Source organism: Crotalus tigris, unplaced genomic scaffold (genome assembly GCF_016545835.1).
Source record: "Crotalus tigris isolate CLP2741 ecotype Arizona unplaced genomic scaffold, ASM1654583v1 scf7180000017668.6805642782:7212621, whole genome shotgun sequence".
NCBI lineage: Eukaryota > Metazoa > Chordata > Lepidosauria > Squamata > Viperidae > Crotalus > Crotalus tigris.
In genome coordinates, this window is record NW_024096554.1 from 2,824,867 (window position 1) to 2,845,268 (window position 20,402).

The following is a 20,402-nucleotide window of genomic DNA, read 5'->3' on the forward strand; positions in this document are numbered from 1 at the left end:
ACCTTGTTGTTCATCCTGAAGAATCCCAAAAGTATAACCCTGTTTATCTTCAAGAATATTTAGGGTGGAATCATTAAGTTCCGAAAGAGGGAGAGGAAGAGAGAGATTTCCCATGAGATGAAGGATCATCTTCTAACTTAGTGTTTCTTAGTGTTTCTTTTTTCTGTAAGGACCCTTTCGCACTTTTTAAAATTATGGAGGACCCCCAAATGAGCTTTCATTTGTATGGATTATATTTATCAGCATTTACTATACTAAAAATTTGCATTCATTGCCACTTCTCACAATTTGATGGGATTTTAATATTTTTCAAGATAGGTTGGCAAAGAATTTTGGTTTTGTGGACTTCTGAGAGGATGGCCAGAACATTTTTAGGAAACACTGCTCTAAATGATATTTTAAAAAATATCAGAGATTTTTTTTTTTTTTTGTAAAGGCAAATTATCTTGCCTATGCATGTAATGAAAAACAAAGCGGTATTTTGGAATGCCATGAAAATTCAGAACCAGAGCACTGAAAACTAGGGCATACGAAAATAAGACTTATTTTTGAATATTTGAGCACTTCTACTTAGGGTTCCCAACGTTCAGGCCAATGCTGGTAGGGGAACCATGCTATATGGCTTATTAATCTGTGCTTGAGGGAGAAAGAAATTTTCTACTTCACAGAAACAAACTTGAATCTACACAATTTTTTCATACCAACAAAAGCAAGTAATCAATGTGACAATTGGAATGTCTTTTATAATCCCTGGAATTCTATGAACTTTGCCCTTGCAGAAAAGCTCTTTCAGACATCATCTTAAACTTTGCCTTCATGTTGCTCACACTCAAGCTTGTACCATCTTTTTTTCCTGAGATCCAGTTGAGAATTGATGACTAACTACTCAATTCATAAGATTAGAAAAAAAATCCTATACTGCATAGTTCTATTAATGTACAACCATGTAAGAACAATGAAATAGGGAAGTATTATTTGGCTTCCTCTACAGATGCATGTTTCTGTTTTGGCTATCCTGTTAGACAATTTTTATGACATGATAAATTGCTTGTTTATTGCCACTGCAAGTGTTGTTTTCATACATACTGGGTAATCCCTTTTGGTTCTGCCATATATTTGAATTCTTTCTTTGTCACCTCCTTCATGATGGAAAAATCCTTGAATGTTCCAGTCATCCTACAATTACATAATATTGTGAAAATATTGTTGAAAGAATTGCAGTTTCTGAGAAGGCTAGTCTGTTAGAATGAAAAATATCCATCCCGGTTGAGTCATGGCTTCCAATAAATGACCAGATTCTCTTTTTCAACTATCAGACAAACCATTTGTGTATTTTTTTTAAAATTTCTATATGTTATTAGTTCAAATAATGTGTGTTACTGTGCTATGAAAATAATGCAGTTTTACAAATGGAAATACTGCTATACCCCAAACCCTTTCCTACCACATTGCTTAGCAATGATAACTGATCAGGTTCAGGTTAATGATGATCACTCTTAGAGTCTGGGTCCTCCTATTTTCTCACAACTTGGTATAAAGACTTAGCACACTTCCAAATACTCAAGTGATTAGTGGGGGGGGGGGAAAGTGAGTTTCCCAAACATTTTGTGCATCTCAAAAACAGAGCTACTTCCTCTGACGCAACTTCACTTGCTTGGCACGCACCAGTAAATACCAGTCCTTGAGACCAGTGTCATGTTTCTCAAAGTCAATGGCCTTGTGGAAATCCAGTGGAAGAAGAGAATCATAACACTATAATACCACTAATTCACTCTTGAAAGTAGGCCAAACCAAGAATGGCAAGAAAATTCAGAACCAACCTGAGACTGTCTTGCATTTTCTCAACATTGGAGGTTTTTTTTTTAACGTGTAGACTTTGGCACATGAACCTCCCCTACCCACCCCAAGTAACTGGTCCAAAAAGTCTCCAAGGTTTCTGTTCCATCAAAAGGGTCCAAAAGCAAAGTTGTGGTGGAACCAAGAAGCAATTTGATCAATCAGAAGGAAGGTTTGATGACAAATCCTTTGGGCACTAGAGAGGCACTTTTACCACCAGTCCAGATTATGTAAATATGGACAAGAGCAAGACGGGAGAATAGGTTCGTCCTGGAAAAAAAAGCCATTGGCACTAGATGTGCTTCCTGCAGAAAGGATTTATACAGTCTCGCTATCTTGTCTTGACTCTTGGTTGCAGCAGTCATTCATTTACGGTTTTGCACTTTGTGTAATATGCACCTCATCCATATTTAATAATTGAGCTTTGTTATTGCTCGTTCCCGGCTTGTCTCCAGCGCTTGGTTTCCTGAACGCTTACGGTTGCGCTTGAGCTTGGATAAGTCTTTGTCAAAAACTTCACCTGATCTCAGTGCTGACACCAGATCATCAAACTCTCCTCCTCCTTCCTCTGAGATACTACCAGCCTTTGCTTTCTTCTGACGCCGCTCTTTCTCTCTCTGTTCTTTAAGCTGTTAAGAAATACACACAGATTTAACCGGTTTTAATATGGTGGCTGGCTGGAAAATGTGCTAATAAAGATAATGAAAGGCAAGACAAGAAGCAACGGATGGAAACTAATCAAGGAGAGAAGCAACCTAGAACTAAGGAGAAACTTCCCGACAGTTAGAACAATTAACCAGTGGAACAACCTGCCTCCAGAAGCGGTGAATGCTCCAACACTGGAAGTTTTTAAGAAGAGACTGGACAGCCATTTGTCTGAAATGGTATAGGGTTCCCTGCCTGAGCAGGGGGTTGGACTAGATGACCTTGAAGGTCACTTCCAACTTTATTATTATTAATATTAACAAAACTAATTAGAAATAATTTAAAGAGACATCCATAAGTTGTTTGTTGCAAATTCTAGACTCAGCTATTCATTGGGATAATTCTAAACTTCAACATTACAGGTGGTCCTTGACTTATGACTGCAATTGAGCCCAAAATTTATCATGCTAAATGAGACAGTTAAGTGAGTTTTGCTGCATTTTATGACCTTTCTTGCCACAGTTGTTAAGTGAATCATTGCCGTTGTTAAATCAGTAACACAGTGGTTCAGTGAATTTGCTTGTCAGATGATCCCAGGACACTGCAATCATCATAAATATGAGCCAATTGTCAAGCATCCAAATTTTGATCTCATGAGTACAGGGATGCTCAACACTGGAAGTTTTTAAGAAGAAATTGGACAACCATTTGTCAGAAAAAGTATAGAGTTTCCTGCCTGAGCAGGGGGTTGGATTATTATTATTATTATTATTATTATTATTATTATTATTATTATTAGGCATAAGTGGGAAAAATAGTCATAAGTCACCATTTTCAGTGCTGTTGTGATTTCAAACAGTCACTAAACGAATCGTTGTAAATTAAGGACTACCTGTATAAGAAGCTAAATATAACTTTTTGGTATCAGTCTAAAAAGCTGCCTAGTCCAGCATCCAGTAGTTAGCCATATACATCTAAAAACCATAGCTATCTTATGTTGTTTCCTTGGTTTGCATTTTATGGAGTTAGCTTTCTTTCCTTTCCTTTGCTGTTTTTAACATTCCGCTATTTATTTATGTGAACCATTTTTAACCTGTTCTTCCACTGAAAACACTCCTAGAGTGACTTACAAAGATCAGGAATAGGACAGTCCTAAGCTGAACTTTTAGCGGCTTTTTCTCTGTTGTTAGCCACCTGTGGGTTTTGCAAATAAGCGTAAGTAACACTGGATTCTTAACATTACATTTAGAACATGGGGCATCTGTAAATGATGGGCCTGGACTGAAAGTATGCAAAACATGGAACTGGAAAAAGACCTTGGATCAAAGTGACTTAGCCTGCAAACCACATCTGTATCAACAATTGCTTCATTAAAGCCAGCAAGACAACCCTAGATTGAACATAAACAACTTGTGAAACTACTTCTAAGATCCCATGAGGAAGTGATTAGGCTGCCAAACTAAACCCAGGAGTATCTAGATTTTTATCTCCTTTCATACTGAACTAGACCATTTTTCCCCCTAACTAACTTATTCATGGGTAGGATGCTGGGAAGATAAAGGAATGGTGGGGATGAAGAGAGAAATTGGTGATTCCCCGAAGAAAGACTAAGATAAAAATCTAATTAGATCATAACAATGGCTTTCAGTGAAGGAAAAGAGAGAGAGAGAGAGATGCAGGCCAGTTGCCTCCATTCTAGGCTATTTTCCGTAGGATTCAAGATTTAGGAGGAATGGGAAGAAAAAGAATTGTTCCTCCTACTAATGTAAGTTCCCACTGATTCAAATGTCATCAATAATATTATTGATGTATTGGTATTATAATAATTAAGTAAGCCTGCTCTCCCCCTTGCCCCTCTTCGTCTCTTAGCAGGGGAAGGTCAGGATTCCTCACTGGGTTGCTGTTCCAATGTCCCATCACCATTTTGTATAGACCATTTAATCCAGGGGTGGGCAATTACAGATATTCAACTTACAACAGTTAATTCAGTGACCTTATCTCAAACTGGCTGCAGACGTTGTGGGTGCTCCAACAATGGAGGTTTTTAAGAGATTGGACAACCATTTGTCTGGAATGGTATAGGGCAGTGGTGGCGAACCTATGGCACAGGTACCAGAGGTGGCACTCAGAGCCCTCTCTGTGAGCACATGCACCATTGCCCCAGTCCTAGGCCTGCAGCTGGGTTTTATAAAACCTCTTCACTTTAGGCCTCCACCACAGTATGCAAAAAAAAAAAAAGGTTCAATCAATCAGTCAGTTTCAACTTCTCGCGGGGAAAAAAAAGATCTTGCAAAGTTGGAATTCATTGTTTGAACTTTTTAGTCCCATCCAGTCTGCCATTACCACGGCAGCCACGCCCAGCCAATGGGCCACACCCAGCCAATGGGCTGGCACCCGATGATGCATAAGTGGGTTTTGGGTTGCAGTTTGGGCACTCGGTCTCTAAAAGGTTTGCCATCACTGGTATAGGGTGTCCTGCTTGAGCAGGGAATTGAAATAGAGGACCACCAAGGTCCCTTCTAACTTGGTTATTCTGTTATTATGGAAGATCATAATCATCACACCCTAGTGACCCACAGTTTCTCCTCTGCCCCATATCTATAACTTCCCCATCATTTATTCCAGCACAGAACTGGGAACAAACTCCTCTCCTTTCTGAGTAGAAGGCTGTGCTATCTGTTCCCGTACTGGCTGGCAAGGAATTCTTTAGCTCTTTCAGCCTTGCAAAACAATTACATTATTCTCCATTTAAGAAGTTGAAGTTCTGACGTTTTAAACTAGGCACAACTGTAAGTAAAATTGACTAGGAATGTCCCCCTCTCTCTACACTCCAGAAATCTAACTGAAAGTTGAGGCAAATGGGAACATTCGGGGGAATAGGATACATGCTTCATTCTTAGTATAGCTGGAGTGAGCAGTGCAATTCAGGTTGTGGTGCTGATACCTTGAAAGGAGCAAAGGAATCCTTTCTAAGATCAAGACATCATAATATTAGAAAGGTAATTGGTTCACATGAACCTCGAGGAATCCAGGAACTAAAGTTCCAATAGCATAATTAGCTTGGGGAATATATTGATCCCACTATAGTGAAAGGAATCAGCTCTGTAAAGCCAGAAAGGCAGCATACTACAAATTATAACATTAGAGAAAGCAATTAAGAAAAGACATTGAATAAACACAAGACAGGTGTTATTGCCCAAGAAATTACAGTTAGATTTGTAATTGGATGTTCTGTATCTTTACATTTTGACCATAGAAATCCAGAGGGATAGAAGGAGGAACTGATAAAGGAGAGTTAACATTTATGCATCATATCCTCCAATAAAGGCTTCTATCTCCTTATGGCTTCTACTGGCTAAAATTCAGACACAAATGTTCTAAACATGTATTTTAATTTTCTCGTGTAGTTTGGCTCAATCCAACACCAACTCCTAGTAACTTCAAGAATGCAAACAAGAGGTTTAGGAGAACATAAATATTGTGTCAAAGGAAGAAGATGGAAAATAGAATAGCTATGCTTAAAAGAAAGCAAAGTTTTGTGTTTTAAGGCTCAATACACAGGTTAAGGGCAGGAAAAGATCCAGGCAGTTTTACTATTTAAATAAATTGTAATCTGATGTCAAGACTTTTGCATGAGTTTAGGAACAATTTATTTCAAATTAATGAAACCTTCACCGTAAAGTTTAAAACAGGGGATCAGTCAGAAAAATGGTTGCTTGGATCAACTGCCCTTTGACCACAAACCTTGTATGACAAAAGTGAAGAAGCTTTGCATTTTCTCTGTTTGGTTTCATTTGGTCATTTTCATCCCATTTTACTAACTTGCCAAACCTTTTCTTAATATTCTTCCTGGTTCTAGGACATTAGCTATTACATTGATTTTTTTTTTGTCATTTGCCAATCTGATAAGAGCTTTAGTATAAAATATTTATAGCTAAAAAATTTTAGGTTGGACATGGATCATGAACAAAAAAATGACTACTATAACAATCAGTAATCAGAAATGCAACTCTAGAATAACAATGTATTAGGCATTCTGATGTCAGAAATAATGCATAGTACATAAAAGTTTAAAAATGTATAAAGACATAGCTCAAGAAGAAATCAACAGGATATTATGGCTCACAAAACTAGAATGTGGTATATTTTGGCAAGGAACAATATTAATAATAATATAACAAAATAATAAAATAATATTTATGGAAGCATTTTCCATATTCCATAATCCAAAATAATGCAACTTTCCTGAGATTTAACTTTTTCTCTGCTAATTTCTAAGTTCTTAAGAAAGAAACTTTGTATTTTCCCTACTGTCTGGAGCAAGGCTTTTCAACCAGTGGTATGGGTACCACCTGTGGTACATTGGCACCTGCCAGGTGGTATGCGACCATCCTAGAAAAGTGGTAGTGGGGGAGGAGAATGAGCTGAACTGGTGGCAGCATCACACAAGCCTGAGTGAGAGATGGCTGGAGCTGCAGGGCTCTCAGGGCTCAGCAGAAGCGCCAGGATCAGCGCCAGGCTCCAGCTGGAGCTCGGCGCTGATCCTGGCACTTCTGCTGAGCCCAGAAGAAGCACCGATCAGCTGGAATGTTGCAGCATCTCCAGGGTCTTGTGATTTACATTCAGATGCTTGGCAACTGATTCATATTTATGATGGTCACAGTGTCCCAGGGTCATGTGAAGTAACCAAAACCTGCTGCAACCACCCAGCAGATGGGGGGAATAAAAACCTCGGACAGGAGGAAGAGCGCCGCCGGGTGGGCAGGCAGGTGTCTTGCTCGGCTGAGGCTTGGAGGGCACTTTTTTCAGTGCCATTGTAACTTCGAACAGTCACTAAGCGAACTGTTGTAAGTCGAGGACTATCTGTACTTCATCAGTTTTTTTCCCTTTTTTTGTCATCAAGTTTTTGACACCTTGCTAGGCGACTGGTGGTACTCGGATACTGCCATATCCTAAAAGTGATACAATGGGTGAAAAAGTTGAAAAGCCCTGGTCTGGAGGATAACCTTAGATGGGAAAACATTCCCCTAAATGAAATGAAAAAGATGAAAGGAAAGGATAAATGAAAAAGATGCATTGACCCAGGACAAAAGTGAGGCTGGAGAAATATGCAAGGCTGAAAGAAGAACCTAGAATGCACAAAGAGGAACCCAAGAGAAGCAATGATGCAAGCCAGCTGGTGAACTGGTGTGTAGAAAATATGTCCTTTAATCACACTGCATTTAATTTCCCAAGACATTCAGGAAAATATTTTTCAGGCAATTTTTTTTTTTTAAAAAAATTCTAACTTTTGAGTCCTCACCATGACTTCCATGCGTGCCCTGCGCTCCTCTTCTTCTTTCTTCTTCCTCATATTCTCCAGATCTTGCTTAGCTTCTGTAAATGATTGCAGGAAGGTGTCAAAGATGCCAAAAAATTCATCTGGCTGCATCCTTCCCTCACTCTCTCCAAAATGCTTCAGTGCTTTGGCATACTGTTAAAGAAAGGAAAAAAGAAAAAAACAAAACAAAACTTCCTGGCATTTAGAAGGAAAAGAATACAGCAAATGTTTATTAAGAAAAAAAAAATACTACAATCTGTTAACGGAAGTGTTCAATTTCATAGAGACTATACATTTTGTATTTTGTTTCTATCTTAGAGACACGTTCAAAATTTAAAAACCAGAAATGCTTCATAATCAAGAAGGATAAATGAGAAATTTGTTCCATCCAAATTGTTATAGGCATGTGGATTTATTATATCCTCAGTATTGGAACTGACCAAAAAGCCTGGAATGTACCTGTTCAGCAAACCTTGCTAAATTTTATGATGTACTAGCAACTTAAACATAATCCCTAGATGTCTGCACATTGGGTAAAACCCTATACAAAATCCTGAATTTATAATGTGCATTTCCCTTATGCAGAAAAAACTGTATAGGAAAATACAAATATTAAGAAACGCTTCCAGAAAAAAAAAGTTTATACTTCACAAAGTTGAATGCTAAGTATAAACAAATGGACAAATTTGCATTCACACAGATTGACGTGGAGAAGCTCCAGGACTTACATAGCAGAATATATATTTATGCACTCGGCAAAAAATGGAGAGACTTGACAATCATAAGGATTTAGCAGTTTTGTTAATTTCTGCCAAAATCACACAAAATGATGAAACAGAATGCAATAGAATCCTGACTTATTACACAGACTTTCCAATGATTCCTGTTTGTTCTTCTAGTGAGTGAGCAGCTGGACAAATTGTCTAGCAAGGAAAGCCTCAAAACTAATTCCTAGTTTATTGTTCCATATAAACAAGAGATTGATGGAAAACTGGTTTGATGGAAAACTGACAACCCAGAACTGTCCTTTCAGACATAATACTAAGCTGATAAGCTTTTAGATGTCTTGGTTGATCTTACTGGGAAGAAGTGACAGGGCAGACAGGGGAACAATAATGCAGACTGGTGAACATGACTCTTTCTTCTTTCTGGCATGCATAGAACCTACAAAAATACAACTATATCAACAACATCAGTGGAACTTGGTGAGGAATTCAGCAGCTTGGCTAGCACCCCACTCTGGAACTGCTTTTAAAATGAAGCATTTTCAACCAAATGAGGAAAGTGTAGAAGTGGTGACCAACATGGTGAGGGAATGTCTGAATTTTCTTTAAGCTCTTTCCTTTCCAGATACAAACCTTCAAAGCCATTATGGGATCTTAGAATTCATCTATAGCCCATACCTAAATCTCAGATCCAAAATCTAACTTCCCTCCCTCACACCAACAATCATCAACAGCCATATTGTTTTGTCTCTTTGATAGGAAGACCAAACCTATGACAGAATAAAGGCTGTCAGAGTTTGGATGGGGAATATCAGGCTTCAGTTTTCAGAAATTCTACTATTAAAGAAAAAATAGGTCTCGTTATTATAAATCAGTGGTTATTCAAACAAAACTTAAAAGTGAAACCTCAATTAAGGCACAGTTTACATGACTACTTGCCCAGTGAGTAATTTAGCAGCACTGTTTTTTGAAGAAATGCTATTAAATGGGTGATTACTCATGGATAATATATACCTTTAAATCTTTAACAGTTTGAATGCTGACCTCTGCCTGGCACTGAGTCTACACAAATTATGTGTTTAGTGATCTTCCAATGTAAGTTAAGAAAGAAAGCCCATCTTACATTAGACGTTTTATGATGAAATCACCCACTGGCAGGTTCTGTCAACACTGGGATTTTAGGGAATCCTTTTCTTTCTACTACAATGCAGTTCTGTAGTTTGAAAGGCCTACTACATTCTTTTTTGTTAATTCACTTCTGTTAACCCTACAAATCCCAAAATAATTTCCCTGTTACTGTTCACTTCTGGATACAGCAATACAGTTTTTCTGTATCCATGGCTCTCGGTTGATCTCCATACTGTTCCCTACCTTCTTGCCTGATTTTTCTCTACAATGATTTCATTTCCCCAGTACCCAATAAAAATCTTTTAGGAATGATTAAGATGGCATCAAGCCCTGATCGTCACTGTAAAGCTTGGTAATGTGAATGACATACCCTTTTACTTTGTAACCCAAGAGATACAAATGTATTTTTGTTAAAATAAATAATTTTTTCTCCAAGTTATCACTCCTTCATCTTATGACATAATAGGCCTGCAGACTTCAGTGCCAGCAATCCTACCTACTACCAAACTTTCCAGTCAATTCCTCTTTGTGCCAAAGCAAATAGTTTAGGCAGTTGTTCATTTTGTAAAGTTGTTTCAACAGAGGTAGAAAGAGGAACAGCAGCACTCACTCACTGCTACTCCTGCCAATGAAATTAAGTAGCTTCAGAAAGGAAGTTTTGAGAAAAAAAATGGGGGAAGAGGTCTTCTCAGAGCAGAAGAAAAACACAATTATGGAAAGTGTGCCAGATGGCAGAACTGTTATTTGAAGTGGTAAAGAAAAAGAATGACAAAATTTTAAAAATCTTTCAGTTGAAAAATATATATTTTGCAATAATTTATTTTTTTAAGTTCATGCATTCCCATCTTTCTTCTAGCTTTAGGTATTGTGTGCATGTGTGTGTGCGTGCATACGCGTGCATGTATGTGTGTTGCAGAGGATTTTCTGTTTAATGGTTCTCACAGTTTAATGGCTATAGCAAGCACAATACTTCCCAGAATGCCTGAATTCAGCTGTTTGGATTGGCATTGGCAATGCCATTGCATTGGCAAATCTAAAAGGAAGACAATAGTTTCATGTAGCAGTTGTGCACTGATTGGGTTCTTGTGTCAAAGCTATTTTGACATATGAACAGATGATAAGTCAGTGCTCATTGACTATATCACAATAAAAATGTTTTATACCACAGATGAACTGAAATTTGTGCATTAGATAAATAATGTAGATTGGATTCTTCAATCAATCACACCAAAACTGTCCAATGATCTGCAATCTTATGGATATAACCTATGTTGTAATCATACTGCTTTGGCCATGTAGCTTAGCTTTCAAGTGAAGAAAAGTGAAGTGATTTGTCACATAGGTACTCAGAAAGGGAGTGCATACACAAGCAGGATTAATAGTGATACAATTTCCAAATGTATCCAGCTGACCATGCTCAGAATGCCTTTTCAGACCTTCATACTCAACCAATAGAAGATATTGGGAGGAGAGGAGCCAATGTGTAAGAGAATAAGATGGCCTGAGTTTTATGTGCAAATAATGTTTGGCTCCTCCAATTTTAGTCATTGCATGCACTAGCAAAATTCATAGGGGGAATCTAATCTGTCTTTCATCTACGATGATTTAAAGTTTTCAATATGCCCTAGAAGCAAGACCATTTTTCCTGTTTTAAACAATATATTTTCAAAAATATACTACCCCATCCTTTAGGCCTTGGCATTTATATTGCCAGATTCACATACAGAAAGAGATGTGCTTCCATTGTAATTCTTCTTTATTAGCCTAATAACCAATCTTTGTGTTATGTGCCAGTCATAAAAATCACATTTGTTGTTCATGTTCTGTTGCAAAACTGAAATGGAACAGTATTGTGTATTCTACAGTATATAGTATTGCCTCCATCTTTACTGGCTAGTTGCAAATTTTTCTCTGGCATAGATAATACAACTTCCCCAATACAGACTCTATTGAGTTTGCAGGAGTTTGAGCCCATAGAAATATATCTGATTTGGTATAATACCCACCTAATATTTTGAAAAATCTAAAAAATAGCTTAGATTCTGTTGGAGATAGAAAATTTCACATCCTAGGTCCACATGCAGCTCAGTATTTGAGGAGGAGTAATAGCTGTGCACTCTTCCAAAACTCAAACTAAGCTCCTTCAAGAACAGTAGATGTGTGCATACTATGAAAAGACATTAGGGAGTGATAAATTATTGGACATGTTATAGCAATTAGTACTAAACTTCTCTTATTGAGAGCATTATGCTGGCAAATGTATGCTCAGCCACTTCCAGAAAAGATTGGCTTTGCTGCACAAATACTTTTTAATTAGCTTAGCAGAAACGGGAACTCGATTTTCCTTCCCTAGTATGATTAAATTCTGTTTTGGATTAAAATAACTCTCTACTATCTTAATCCATACAACTCCAGAAAACAAATTGCACAATGTGTTGGAAAGACTAATAGCAATGGGAAAGACTGTCTTTATGTTGAATCGGCACAGATAAATAGATAACGTTTCTATTTTAGGCTATATGTTTTGTTATAAGAAATGGGTCCTGACATTCATAAAGCTACTGCCCTACATGGGACAGTCCTTAGTATGTCAAAGAAATGTATTTTCCCCTTCTTCTGTGGATACTATTAAAGGTCACTATAAAGTTGCACACAGAGGTTCCTGTTTCATAGGTATGTACCTATCAGGTAGATTTTAAAAAGTGTTCATTAAAAGGACTCTGTGAAAGATGGAAAGCTCAATGTCCACACTGTCCATTCAGATGTAGATTTCAAGTTGCAGTTAGAAGTAAAAAAAAAAAAAGACTGTACTTCCATCTGTAATGTGCTAAAGGAAACACATACAAGTATGGCTCAAAAGTGGATCCCAAGGCAGCTGAAATCTGGCGAGGGAAAATTTTAGCTTAAGAATGATCTCTCTCTTCCCAGTTACTTTGGAAACCCAATTCAGTCAACAGGTAACATTGCCACTAAAGCCAGGGCTTTTTGTTGAGAGTCTGTACATTTTGGCTCCTGTCCTTTACTGTTCCTTTCAGCTTGCCAGTTATATATTTTAGTCCTATGGGCTATGCAGTCCAGAAATAAATATTTTTTTTAAAAAATATCAAGAAGAAAGGTCCTTTTAATGAAGAAAAACCAAACAAAAAGTGAAGGGTCTGGGAAGCAAAACCCTATGTACTCTAGGGTTCAAGTTAATACTGTATTAGCCCAGAACTAAAAGACAGATGTTTGACAGCTTGAAATAACATATTTGTTTCTTTCAGATAAAAAAAAATGACTTCTAGTAAAACCATATAAAATACAATGTTTATTTTATTTTTATAACATTTTTGTTTCCTCATTTTCAAAGTCTCTTTCATGTTTGCACTGACCTTGTGATGGCTACACTGCAAGACAAACTTCTTCCCCACTGGAGAAGAGAGAGGTATGGCATAATTTTCTAAAACAACAGGGCGAGCAAAACATTCTGTCCTGTCCCAGGATACAAAATATAACAGGACTGGATTTAGCAGCTGACTATTTCTGCTGCTTTGGCAAAGTTCAAATTGGGACCCATGTAGTGGCATCATCAACCGAGACCACAATTGGGTGGACTACTGGTTTTCCTGAAATTACTCAGAGTCTAAAGACTTCATTTCATGGTGGCAGGATATAGTCATCTTTCAGTGGATATAAACCAAGCTGGAAACCTATCACTTAATTGAACCACCCAACTTGTGAGAACAGAAGCAAAGAAACAGTAGCTGGTGAAGAAATGTCAGCTGTGCATGCTACTGCCATGCTACAGTCTTCTTGCCCTCCTTCTTTATTTTCTTTTCAGAAATTGTTTATCTTATTTGTCTATTTCTTCTTTGTTGTCTGTTCCACCTGAGATGTATCTTCTTAGACTTATCATAACTAAATCTTTGCTACACAGACACAAATTTGGTCTGCACAATGATATTTTGTATTGGCTTTCATTCTTCTCTTATGTATTTTGTGGCTGACAAAACTTTTGCCCATATGAGAGAGTAGGACTTTTTGAAGGGAATGTTTGATTGATGAATGGCCCAGACTAACTCCATCTCTTTTTTCCTTCCAAGATAAAGATATTCCTACCAAGAACTGCATGTAGGTACAGGAATATATGAAGAATTAAAACTGACTGATCATACTACCACATAATACTGTACTTCCTTTTAAAGGAGTGGAAAATGCTAATAATTTTAGCCACCATTAAACTGGCTCAGGAAGAACTTTCAATAAGAAAGATAGGATGAGATGGCTTAAAGTGATCAAAGGCCAGACCCATAGAAACTGAGGCCAATTAGGGTTGCCAGGCTGTCACATTAATAGTTCAACCTATATAGAAAGACCCCTGAACTGTAAGCTTGAAGGTAAGAATTATCTTGTTTTTACTTTTCTGTATGCTGCGTACTTCTCAGACTAAAAAAAGAATGTACATGATGTACATGATGATGCAAATCAATCTGTAATAAGTCAAATCTGGATTAGAGCCACACATCAAACGACACACAGCAAGAATAGCAGGTCAGAGAACAGACAGCTAATTCTGCTTATGTGTACTTGTTATGAGATGTGATGGTGCTGTTCAAAGGAATCATGTTACACTGAGAAACAATTGGGGGGGTCTTCAAAATGGGGCTGAAATTAAGTTCCAAGAACAGAACATTCACAAGTTACGAACAAACTCCTCCCCTCTGTTCTAATAAATAAAGCAATTAAAATCATAACTGGCCATCATAAAATCTAATAACCAAATAATAATAGGATTTCTGTCTTTTTTAACATCACATTTTCTCTTTTATGCTAGCATAAAGGAGAAAAAAGGAACAGTATACTTATGTTGTTTAACAGTCTTTATTACTTTAGCAAAGAAGGAAAAAATGCCATTCTCACACCTTATTTGCATTATGACATATTCTTCAAACATTTTCATGCTGTTGTAACTTTTCTTTATCGGTTTCTTCCTCACCCTCGGGACTTATGGGCATAGTGCCAACTTCTAGTCAGGAGCAAATAATAGTCTATTCTCTAGTTAAGTTAAAAGCTGCCTTTGGGAACATGAAATACAGCAGTTCAGAAGGAAGTGTCCTGTTTGGATTGGGGTAATATGCTAGGAAGTTGGCATATGTTCCTGCTTTTGTTGGAACAAGAACAATACAGATCACACCAACAATTTATATATCTTTTTCTTTGCTTTTAATCCTTTATTTACTCATCAGAACCAGCCTACAACAGGTTCACTTGGATAGTTTGATTACATTAGCCAGTAGGATCATCATCACCCTCCCTGAGGAGTGGGGAAGATTTAGATAAGGAAATGAAAGCATAACATATTCAATCATAAAAGTACAATTCCTTAGGTTGTTGAAATATGACAGCAGACCCCTTTTTAAAAACCCAGAGTATTAACTGAACTGTATCACACTTGTGTGTTTGTTGAAATCAGCGTTTCAGATCAATAATCTATGGCAGAAGTTCTGAAACTCTGCAATATTGTGATTGCCCTCAAAATGAATAAAACTAGATTTCATTGGAGTTAGGGTTGGGCAAGAAATAAATGTACAACTTATTTTTAACAATTACATACTGATCTGTATATCAGGTAAAACAATGGCAGAACCATACACTTTTAAAAACAAAAATGTTTCATTGGAAATAAGTATCTTACTTCCTAAAAGTGCCATAGCAAGTGGATGCCTTGCTGGCTTTGCTGGCTGGGAGCAATCACCACTGAATGCTGGATAAGAGTTGGCCTAATCTCTCCAGAACAAAGGAGAGATCATTGAGATCATCCATGTGACTCCGGACAGCCACTCCTTATGAGCAGACCACGAAAACTGTTTTCATAGTCAGCTTATAATTGAAGTGGTTGTGAGTTGGGATTTATATCAAGCTCAAACTTGCAAAACTATCTTTATGGAGATTATGCTTGAGTAAGTCTTATATCTTAATCACTTTTTATTTATTTTTAAAAAACGTACGGTATATTGGAGAGATTAAGACCCTTCAGACTGTGAAGGTGTTACTATATTCATCAGGTGAGTTCACTTCTCCTTCAAAGATAATGATGTAAATTTGATATTGAAAGTTTTAAGAATATATTATTATTATTATTGAGTATGTAGCAAAAATTAATAGTGGATTAAAGGGCCAGAGGGATTTGGAATTACAGCTTTAAAATATTTAGGAGACACTTTTTCAGGGCAAATTTTGGAGGTCCCCCAATTCCAATTTGGAGGTCTCCCAATTCAGTACAAGGCTGAGTCCAAAATATGACCAGATCACTCTCAGTGACTAAGAATGAACGAGATTTAGAAACAGACAAGGATAACAGGAAAATGTCTTGAAAGGGGTTGTTTGTAGAACTGAAAGTCCAGTTTTATTCATTCTACTGCCTGGTTAAAACAACTATTCCCATGAAGTACTGATTGAAAAAAATAAATAAAAGTATTTCTTACCTTATCCCTTGCATCATTCAGAAGGTCTTCCAGCTCAGAAAAACTAAAACTGGCTACTGTGATAAAGTGGCTCATGACCGGGACGAACTTATCACCTGGTTCTCGCATACGTCTCTTCTGATAATCTAGCTCCTAAGGAAAGAAAAAAATTGGAACAGGTAATGGGTAGCTAGCAAGATAGATAACAATATAAAAAAGATAACACTTAAACTTTGGAAGAAACACTGAAAAATGGCAACTGAACTCATTTAAAAATAATTCCCATATCCAAATCATCAGCTTGGTTTAACTAGAATTATTGAAAACCACCATTGGTTAAGTTCACACATCACAACAAACCAGAAGTGGATGACCACTTTCTTTTGCCTCAAAAGCTGCAGGAGGTATGTCCTGAGACACAGTGATGTTATCTTGCCTTCTGGTACTTTTGAAAATAAGATGACCCCCTCCTCTTTGTGGCAGCCCCTCAAATACTGGGATATTGCTATCATGTCACCCCTAACTTTCTCTTCTCTAGACTAGCCATACCAAACTCCTGCAACTGTTCTTCATATGTTTTTTGTCTCCAGGTCTTTAATCATCTTAGCTTGCTACCATGCAATATCGCTTTACTTTTCTTTCCAGTTTTAACAACATGAAAGATCCCATCCTATTATGATTCAGGTTGTCTGAACATTTCTAAAAAAAAAAGAAAAGAAAAAAAAAACCTTGCAAATATTCTGAATGACCTCAGGAGGTCAGTCAAGGACAATTTCAAACATAGTTGTTATCCCCTTCTTTGCAAGACTGTTACTTCCTCACAAAGTTTACCACTTAAATTTACTCACTTAAATTCTAACTTCTGCATAGCCTTCACTTACAGAACAGAACATTGTTGGGATGATGATTACCACCATCATCCCAACAAATTAGAATAATCATTCATTAGATTTTGAGATTACGTTTGCTGCTCTTGTCACATTTTTTTCCCTCAAAATGAAGGTTTTGAGAAAATCTTTTTGCCAGAGGACTCCACTAGAAGTCTGGAAATTGATCTCATGATTCAAATTTGATACAATAGTAGTTTAGGAGTGCAGATTAAGGAGAACTGGATTGAATCTCCCTTGATCTCATCCATCCCACACAATTTTATTTCCTGCACAAGTTTTTAAGGTGATCTCTTTGTGTATTGATCCTGGAGAAAAAATGGATTTATAAGCAAGCATTAAGAATTTGATTTCATGAAAAAGAAGGTGAAGTATCTGATTATATTTAAGGCAGGAAATCCAGAAAATTGTAGAATTAGAGTAAGCTGCCTAAACTTGGTTTATCTAACTCATTATTGCCTACTTTGACTAACAATAAGTATCTGGGTATTAAGATACATGCCTATGCCACTTCTAACAAATCCCTGAGGCTTGACTTTGGATCCATTAGCACATCTTTATCCAAGCAACAGGACTTCGTTCCCCAATGCTACAACAGTATTTTGTTTGGCAATTATTAGGCATTGCTTCTTTTTATCTACTCCTCTGTTCTTTTCCTCTAAGCTGAGGTAGCAAATATTGATGGCTTTCTTACAATCATGGTTTATTTATTGCTTTCAGGGCATTGGAGGGCATTGTTTAGAACACTGTTTATTTTATCCTTTGCCTTGAGGAAAAGCTTAGAAACCAACACTGCATTGTTATAGACAGCATCCAACTTAAGACGTGTGTTTAAAAATCCTGCTTTCTACTGTTTTGTCGAACTGTTTTACAGTGAAGTCAATCCCATAAAAGTTACAAATGCCATTGGCAGGAGAGCTGATGCCTTGGCAGCAATCCTCATAAAGAGAAGAGAGGGTTTACAGCTTTCCATTTTGATTTACTTTGCTTTGCTGGCTGTAGTCTGTGAAGTTTCTCAAAGCTAGGCTCACATCTCATTTTTAAATGGTGCTGCCAGCCCTGGGAAGCGAGGGATTACAAAGTGCCTCTGTGAGCAGCTGACTGTAAACCTATTTTTAGTCTGATGTTTGTAAGAAGGGGCCTTGAAGAACCCTCTCCACTGTCAGTGCTAGGACTGTGGTGAGAACATGTTGGAATGCAGTCAACAGTTGCGCCTTTTTTTTTCTCTTCGCTTTCCCTGTCGTCTCCTCCCAACAACGGCCTTCTATTGTTGTTACAGTGCTATTTTTTACATACCTCCAAAAGAGTGAAATGAATGAGCTATACAGGGAGATGTTGGCTGCCAAGTTTTATAATAATCATAAAGTGATATGGGAGGGAAAGGAACTGGTGCATGAATGGGATAAAATGCTTGGCCAAGAAGAAGGGGAAGGTACCGCAAGGACACTGGCTAGGTTGAGAGTAAGTGGCATGCCATTCAAGAATTGCATCTTGCAATCTCACGCTTTTATTTAAAAGAGTTGCTGGGACACAAAGTTCTTTCTGCCTGTTCTGGAAGATGGGCCTACAAAAGAGAATTTGTCAAGCAGTACACTTAATGTTTGAGAACTACCTTCTCAGGATTAGCAAACAAACTGACCACCTGTTTGCCATTGCTTGACTTCCTATAATATTTGGCTTTAAAATGCATATTAAAAATACACATTGAGAAGAACTTAATGAATTGGAGGTAGGTTTTAATATCTTCTAGAATGACATTTCCCCCCATATTGAAAGGAAAGATGCCTGTATCTCCCATTCAAATACCTTTTCTGAGGGCTTATGAGTCAAGGGTGTGCAGCTTGAAGAGCAACAAGGTATTATTTAAACTTGACCGTGGAATTTGGAATGAATTCCAAAATTTACTCTGAATGTAAGTTAAAAGGAAGTCTGAATGGGTCTAACAGGGACTAAAGATGCTTGGAAATAAATCCCTGATCTGTAGTACTGTAAGGTTTATTATCCTTCAAGAGAAGCAAGGAATTGATGCCACTTCCGTGTACTTCCAGCTCATCATTTTAAACTTTATTATTAGACAAGGAGGTCTTTACCCATTTTTTTTTACAAGTGAGGACTAATCTAAGTGAGAGATGAGTCCTCTCATCTAGCCGAGTCCTCACTTATATAGTAAAAAAACCCCTGCTAAATATCTCTTTGTCTAACAATAAGGATTAAAATGCCATTTGTAGATAAACAGAATAGCAGCAAATTAAAATGATTTAATTCAATCAGTTGAAGTCTCACAGAGGAAGAAAGGAGTGAAAACAAGGAACTGTTATAACTTTCCCGTATAACCATTCTTCCTAAGTAACCTCACAGGGGAGCATAATATTTATAGCTCTTAAGAAAAAAGTGCTATCCTGTACTTTGAATATATCCTGTCTACTAATACAGACCACCACCAAAGGCTACTTCACCCATTATATGGTGACTGGGTATATGTTACAGTCCTGTGTTAGAATCATTCCTTACAAATGAAATATGAACATGGAGTAAAGCTTGGCATTAACATTTCATTGTTCTGTCTCCAGAGGACTGCACCAACTCTCTTAAGGAAATTACTGGGAAAAAAAGTGTTTGCAGTCAAGTAATTCAGCAAGAGAAAATAAATAAAATGATAAGTCTCTAAAATGCTCTCAACTTGCTGCAAATATTTAATCTTAAGAGGATGTTTGGTATTGCAAACTAATCTAGCAGTCTCAAGTCACAGGCAAGAACCATGACTAAAGGAAGGCCACACAGAAGGCCCAAGACAGATAAAATGAGAAAGAAGATGTTATTGGCTGTAGCTCCTACCCCCAGTTCATGCATTTGCAATACCCTAAAGAATCCTTTATGACTAAGTCTTTCTGTTTGCAAAAGCTGGCTGGCTCCATTCCTTATGAGTTCAGTGTGATCCCACAGAAAGTATCCCAGAGCCTGTGCAACTAATTCAGAAAATAGAAAGACTATTCAAAGACTGAGATACTCCCTAAAATACAAGGTTGCAATATCCCAAACCTTTATTTTAAAAACAAGTTACAATGGATTTTCCCCCCTACACAATTGGTATGCAAGAACTATAGAAAATCCAGAAATGGCATGAAATGCCATGGTTCATTCATAAGGTAGCATTTGCCTGCAGAAAGAGAGACAAAAGAGTCCTGCCTGACAATCTGAATAAATGCCAGCCATATCTGGACTGATCTTAGAGAGCTCCCTACAATCTATGCAACTATATCACATACAAGGTTCTGTTAAGACATTAAAAGGGCAAAATGCATTCTACTGGGAAAAAAGAATCATGTTTAAAGACTTTGAATAGGAAGCAGTTGTGTTTACTTCTTATTGTAACAACTAGTTTAAAACTATATGATAGCCTTCCCCCATTGGGGGCCCC

The 20,402-nt window shown here is 37.4% G+C and overlaps 1 protein-coding gene across 10 annotated transcripts in view; it reads right to left on the reverse strand.

The window, feature by feature from the left end:
• Positions 1-415: 415 nt before the first annotated feature.
• Positions 416-20,402, reverse strand: part of DAAM2 (dishevelled associated activator of morphogenesis 2) — a 242,941-nt gene continuing 222,954 nt past the window's right edge. For all 10 annotated transcript variants that reach the window (XM_039337096.1, XM_039337092.1, XM_039337089.1 and 7 more), the window contains 3 exons: positions 16,119-16,250; positions 7,784-7,954; positions 416-2,465 (listed from right to left, as the gene is read on the reverse strand). In XM_039337096.1, the coding sequence (XP_039193030.1) occupies positions 2,247-2,465; positions 7,784-7,954; positions 16,119-16,250 (522 nt within the window). In that variant the 3' untranslated portion in view covers positions 416-2,246. The remainder of the gene's footprint in view (positions 2,466-7,783; positions 7,955-16,118; positions 16,251-20,402) is intronic.